The 7,500-nt window shown below is 36.6% G+C and overlaps 1 protein-coding gene across 1 annotated transcript in view; it reads right to left on the bottom strand.

Annotated features, from left to right (window-relative positions):
• The window catches only part of LOC125044446 (ras GTPase-activating protein 3-like), a 26,322-nt gene extending 19,760 nt beyond the window's left edge, over positions 1-6,562 (bottom strand). The window contains exons 1-3 of the mRNA XM_047641123.1: positions 6,364-6,562; positions 2,299-2,419; positions 239-446 (exon numbers count right to left, since the gene is read on the bottom strand). Of these exons, the coding sequence (XP_047497079.1) occupies positions 239-446; positions 2,299-2,419; positions 6,364-6,562 (528 nt within the window). The remainder of the gene's footprint in view (positions 1-238; positions 447-2,298; positions 2,420-6,363) is intronic.
• Positions 6,563-7,500: the final 938 nt, after the last annotated feature.

Genomic DNA, 7,500 nt, shown 5'->3' with positions numbered 1-7,500 from the left:
TTTAGAGACACAATCTTAACCGCTAAGGCGTCATAACAAACCACTCAATCTGTGGAGTGCGGCAGTACACTCGGCGACTCAAAGTCAGCTTGTTGCCATTAATCTCCAGAGCGTAGTTTTTTTCCTTCACCCGTCATTAAGGGGTTAAGCGAGTTGAAGCATGTAATGCATCCCTAAAATGCCAAAAAACAGTCATATCCCAAGATATAATATTAAAACCTCCTCAAAGAAAGCATACCTGGACCTCTGAGTCTGCATCAACAGGTGTGATGGGAAACCACTGGTCCTTGCCGTGATACTTGTGCAAATCATCTTTCTTGATGGACACTTTGCCCATGATCTTGTCTGTCTTCATAGGGCGGTCACGGTCATAGAGATAGAAGGAGAGGAAGCGGAACTCCCGTGGAATGTCAAACTGGAACTCCTCCCCAAAGAAGGCTGAGAGGCTGAAATGCACAGAAGTGGTACGGTTGAAAAATAGGATCAGGATGGTGATGATCTGGTATTCCAGTGCCATCTCAAGTCATCTAGAGAATAACAAAACAGAGTTTTAACAAGACTATATTCACATAATAGTGTTTTAACTAGATTATGTCTCTCAGTGGAGACCATCCAGTTTTGAGGGTTAAGAATCAATTTTTTTTGAGACAGAGAATGAGACACTTTAGTTCTTGAATTCAGGAAATTCCATATCTCAATTATTTTGACATTTGAATAATCAAAGCGAAATTATCAATGAAAATGTTCAAATTTCAGAGGCATCCCTATTGAATTTTTTAGCCCAATTTATTATAGGAATCTTCAAAAAGATTTTCTGTAACTAAACAGAACTTCCTTCATACTGTTTACTGCCTGTTAGATATCCAAACATGAAGAAATTTTAAAATACTTATTTTCTGCACTTATCAATCAATACAGTTTGGACAGATAAACTATATGAGACAAAGTACATGTTTTTTAGTGAAAAAAAGATAGTTTAATTGCATGGTGAATAATATATATGTAAAAACTAAAACTGAAACTAAAAATATAAAATAAACAATAATAATAATAAAATAAAATAAAAAGATAATAAATAAATAAGTAAATAAATAAATAAATAAATCCATTACAAGCTGACAACAATAATCTGAATTTTGTTACTAATCCCCTCTTCATTAGAATAGTCTTATAATACTAATCCCACAGATTATGCTGACCCTCACGGCAACTAAATGTGAGTAGTGGGATTTTTTTCTAAATACACTTCTTCTTCTTCCTCTTCCTCTTCCTCTTCCTCTTCCTCTTCCTCTTCCTCTTCCTCTTCCTCTTCCTCTTCCTCTTCCTCTTCCTCTTCCTCTTCCTCTTCCTCTTCCTCTTCCTCTTCCTCTTCCTCTTCTTCTTCTTCTTCTTCTTCGTCCTCCTCTTCGTCCTCCTCTTCGTCCTCCTCTTCCTCTTCCTCTTCCTCTTCCTCTTCCTCTTCCTCTTCCTCTTCCTCTTCCTCTTCCTCTTCCTCTTCCTCTTCCTCTTCCTCTTCCTCTTCTTCTTCTTCTTCTTCTTCCTCTTCTTCCACAACTCCTGCTCTCAGCAATGAAAGCCAATGGCTACAGCAGCTAGGCCTACCACCAGGACTAAACTGAATTAAAATACTGTAAAATGCACATTTCTTGGCTGCTCTTTGAAAAGCTAATACCCCTTTTTCAGCAGACATATTTTTGCTGCTTTGCAATTTTCCCAAGGTCTACTGTTGTCATTTGTTATACAGCATCAGGATAGTTTACATTCTGTACAAATACAGCAACACTGAGTAACATTATGCTATTTGTGTTATTTATTTTGCATTGTTCAATTTTCCATTACCAATCACCTGTCCCTTGACCAAATTGTATTCCATGATGAAATGTTCCCATCACCCATCCCTCAACCTATTGATTTGACAAGACAGCCAAGTTACACAGATCCAACAGGTTAATGGTTTAAAAAAATCTATACTCAGAACTTATCAAAAGGACAATAAAAAGTGAAGAAGCATACAAAAACCTTCCTTCATCACAGTAGCATCTAATCAAATGATCCTTATATGATGACACATTAGATTATTTGGAAAATACATATGTAAAAATAAAGAAATTAATTTTCACTAATGCAACCCATATCTCCTTACCCTAAATATCTCTCACCATCAGTAAACACAATGGGAAAACAGCAAAATTACAATATTTTTCTCTCATAAACAATGCCCCAAAGTACTTGCTACACAGAATGTTGATAAACAATGGCAAAAATCAAATGCAGCCCCCTTAAAAAAAAATAACCTACTCTTGTGTCTTTTCTGCTGTTGCTGAACGAAAGATCTCCTCCTGGTCCAAAGAGATGGTGCAGTACACATCTCGTGGCCCAGCGTTGCCATGGTTGCGCAACACAAGATTTTTGGCTTCACCTGAAAAGGAGTCAAGTTTAAGTTATACAAGATATATAGGGACTTGGCTGCACAGGTGTACTATAAGTTACTCTGATGAAGTGCTTAGGAGAGATTCATAAAAGTAAAAGTTCTTCTGACTACCATCTATATTACAGATCTGTTGACACTTTATTGCACAGGTGTAAATTCACTCAATGAAGTGCTCAAAAGAAACTGATAAAACTTATTCAGATTATCACCTGCATTACAGATTAAAAACTTCATTATGATCAAATTCAAGTTGCTTAACCCAATGCCGACTGGCATGACATGTACATACATGCTATGCCCACTGTGAGTTACTTGTTTGATTGATTTATAGATGCCTACACTTGTACTAAGTCACCAATGAGCCTATTACGAGTACTGCCTGTCTCGCCCGTTTACCCTTTTCTTTGATTTACGAAAACATTTCATGTTATCTTATTTTGGTGTTACTAATGTTTATAACATTATACTAATTATAATGTTTATAACATTATACTAATTATAATGTTTATAACATTATACTAATTATAATGTTTATAACATTATACTAATTATAATGTTTATAATAAAAATAACACCATCAATATTCATAGCACTAGTAAAAAACACATTTTTCCCACCAATTCAAATCAGGTAAGGTCACAAGGTCTACTAATTGACTCCTTTTGGCTAAGCACTAGCAGAGCCATCTATGTGCAGAAACATTTCACAAAAAATATAGAACATGAGCACAGCATTTCCTCTATTTTTTATTCATTTTCCCCAGCAGCATTGGGTTAAATACATGTATAAATAAAGACTACCAATCATTAGACAAATGTTTTTATAAATCTATTGAGTCAAAGGTCTTTTAATTATTGCATTAAAGTTACTTCATTATCTCAATACATTTAAGCACTAACTTCCACAAAAGCAAAACAACCCAGCATGTGTCACTGACAAATGTCACAAATCCCACTGGAAGAACACTCAATAGAATGGATACCTTATCAATAACTCAAATACAGTAATTCAATAATCCTCTTCTACTTTAAGTTCTCCAAACCCAGAAATACATAAATTAATTTTGTAATTTGCGAATGAACCTTACACTATAAAAATAATGATAATATATAAATAAAATAACAGTAAGATATGGAGCTCCTCTATTGTAACAGATAAAGTATAAAGATAAGATAAAAAGCAATGGATTAGACCCCTAGTGACACTGCAGAAAGACTTAGGAGAACCAAGATCCAGACTTCTAAATGATGCAGGACATAAATATAGAAAAGCTTTTCTTAATTACTAGTTTGGGATTATGCAACACTAAGACAGTGATTATAAAATGCAATCACCTTAAACTTTTCTTCTTTTCTTTTGATTTTAAAAATACTATTAACCCTATTTCTGTCCTCTGCAATAGAACCTTCTTTTCTTTTGATTTTAAAAATACTATTAACCCTATTTCTGTCCTCTGCAATAGAACCCAAGTACATTACATGCAAGAATTTCTATTACCAAACAAATTAAAATAATTCAAGTCTCACAAAAAAACACTTCCCCAACATTGCACATCAATTCAAGACCATCCATCAAATACTGCAGGGGTTCTCAACTTTTTTGGCTTCAAATGACTTAGACAGATTTGCAACCCACTCCCCCAGTAGAAAAGTGTGGAGTGCTTCATACAGCCAAGAAAGCGAGCATCAAAACCTGGCTTTATAATGCATTATCCCTCATCATGATCATCATCATGACAACATTGTTTGACAGAAAATAACAGCAATATCAGCAATAATAATCATGATATTAATAATGATAACAATAAGGAAGATTAATAATAATAACCATGACAATAACAATAACCATGACAATAACTATCAATGACAATGACAATGACAATGACAATGACAATGACAATGACAATGACAATGACAATGACAATGACAATAACAATAACAATAACAATAACAATAACAATAACAACAATATAAATATCAATAACAATAACAATAACAATAACAATAACAATAACAATAATAATAACAATAACAATAACAATAACAATAACAATAATAATAACAATAACAATAACAATAACAATAACAATAACAATGACAATGACAATGACAATGACAATGACAATAATAATAATAATAACAACAATAACAAAACAATAACAAAACAATAACAAAACAATAATAATAATATTATTAACATTATCATTACTATTATCACTATTATTACTATTATTACTATTATTACTATTATTACTATTATTACTATTATCACTATTATTACTATTATTACTATTATTATTATTATTGATAATGATAATGATAATGATTGATGATGATGATGATGATGATGATGATGATGATGATGATGATGATGATGATGATGATGATGATGATGATGATGATGATGATGATGATGATGATGATGATGATAGTAATTATAAATGATTAGAGGACATCTGGCCACCTGCAACTGACCTTCTGCCACTTGGCACAACTTGACTCTGTTGGCACTCCAGCAACTGCCAATCTACCTCTGACACTTGACTTCTGGCAGGACAGATTTTGCCAGCCTCTGTGACAATTAACTATCAAAGAAGAACTGGCAAAAGTTCTATTTTGCCGGAATATGCATGGCAAAGGTTTACTGGCCTTTGCTGGAGTACATAGTGTAAAGGCCAAAGTGATCACTTGATAGTGCACCAGTTCCAAGTCGGCTGCAGGACTGTAGGCCACTATCACAGATTATAGGAACTTTCAAGTGGATATGAATAGAAGACAGTCCATAAAAATATTAGAAAAAATCCTGCATAGCACAATACTAATGTTAACAATATGGATAATGATAATAAAGATAATAATGACAACATAGATAACAATATGATGATGATAACATGCTAACAATAAAATGATGATAACAATTTGATGGATGATGATGATAATGATAATGATGATGATGATGATGATGATGATAATGATGATGATGATGATGATGATGATGATGATGATGATGATGATGATGATGATGATGATGATGATGACAATGATGATAATATAGATGGGTGATGGTGATGGTGGTGGTGGTGGTGATGATGATGATGATGATGATGATGATGATGATGATGATGATGATGATGATGATGATGATGATGATGATGATGATGATGATGATGATGATGATGATGATGAACTACAATCATAATAACCCACTATCATTATCTATCATTATAACCAACTATCAACATCACTCCTTACTACAAAATAACAATGCCACTAAGAACAAACACAATGCCAGCTGCAGTGACACCGCCCTTATAGCAATCCCAGCGCCGATGGCAGCCACAGCCTCCACACACAATGCAACTCGCACATATGCACACGCCAATGGCACTTGGCATAGGCCTACATTCCCAAATCCCCCTCGCTCCTGTGTGCCTTTAGGCCGACCCCCTGCCCAGGCCACAACTTTCATTCACAAATTTCCCGCTGGCACGACTCATTCACGACCTCAGAAGGCCTCGAGGACGACCTCGAACGCGAGCTTTTCACGAAGTCAGCAACAGGTGGTTTTGTCTCGCTCTTTCTAGGTCACAGGCGAACAGAATCCCCTTCCTCTTCTTCTTCTCTCTCCTGCTCTCGCCTTTCCTCCTCCTCTCCCTTTTCCTCGGGATTCTCGTGGCTGTGTTGGCACTCGCGGCGGCTGCCTGGCACTGGCAGGCTTGAAGTGGCTCTTGTCCATCACGTGAATGAAGGTATTTACGTCACCTGATTCATTCACAGTAAACAGATCTTCCAAAACAAACTCTTCCATGGTCTAATACCTCCGCCTCACCGCTCACTCCTGACACCAGCGCCCACCTCGGCGCGCCCACTCGGAGACCAACGCCCGTACGAGTCTCCATGGTATTTCTCCTTCAGAAAAGAGACCTCACGTACCTATTTTAACCTTTAATCTCTGCTCTAGCCTGACGAGGCCAGGCGAGGCCGCCATCTTGCTCCATCCCTCACTGCCCACGGCTGCCAACCTCCCCGCCGCCGCACGCGACCACCGCCGCGGACTGCCAACCCTTCCGAGATTGCTGCGCGTCTCCGACACTCCCCCAGACACCGGCTTCTGCTTAGTATTATTAGCCATCACTAATCGTATCGAGTAACAGAAGCCTCAGTAAGAATTAGCTAGCAAAATCTCACTCCTCACATTTTTTTGTATCAGTGCTAGTCTTAATACATAAAATGACGAACGAACCAGTATTCATCTATGCAATAAACCAAAATAAGCGCATACGGACTAGAGGTTGATGACACGCCGCCACCTTCCCAATGAGTAGTAATAGTAGCAAGAGAAAACGGGAAATTCATTCACAAATGGGAGCAGAACAGCTTCGCAAATTGGTGAGCTTGCACCATTAAACCCAAAGTCGATATGGTAGCTGCGTTTCAAATACTATTCTAAATCATCAACCACTCATAACTCATTGTAGTCATTTTAATATAGATGGGTTTGATGGCTAACATTTTATGACGGGGGGGGGGGGGGGGGTGAATGGGTAATAGTATTATCAAAATTATTTGATAATTCCGTCTCGGGTTTCAAATATTCTAATTATATGCGCTAATCCTGTTGCAAATTGAATAAATGTCTCTTGAATTACAACATTCTCTTCTTGAATATTATTGTTCGCGTGTGTTATTATGCCACCTACACACGTGTTATGATATGCTGTCAAGATTACACATCCGCTGTTGATAACATTTTCACAATGACCATAGGATTTCAGTGCGGTACGCTGTGATAGCGAGGAAAGCGATTCAACACAAAAACTTTCTGGCATTTACCTCATTTAAAGTACATTAGCAGAATGTATGCTATCATATCTGCACGATGAACTATTTGAACAGCAGGGGTAAGATGATAGCTCTCCTCTGATCTTTAGAATTTGTACCACGCTGCGAAGACACGGATAGGAAATAAATATAGACAATAATACAGATGTTCATGTATATACATCACACAAGGCCTCTCCGATGACGTATGAATGAGGCATTTATTTTGACCTTTCTAAACTTTATTAT

The sequence above is a fragment of the Penaeus chinensis genome, chromosome 35 (assembly GCF_019202785.1).
Source record: "Penaeus chinensis breed Huanghai No. 1 chromosome 35, ASM1920278v2, whole genome shotgun sequence".
NCBI lineage: Eukaryota > Metazoa > Arthropoda > Malacostraca > Decapoda > Penaeidae > Penaeus > Penaeus chinensis.
This window is presented reverse-complemented; position numbering and strand designations above follow the sequence as displayed.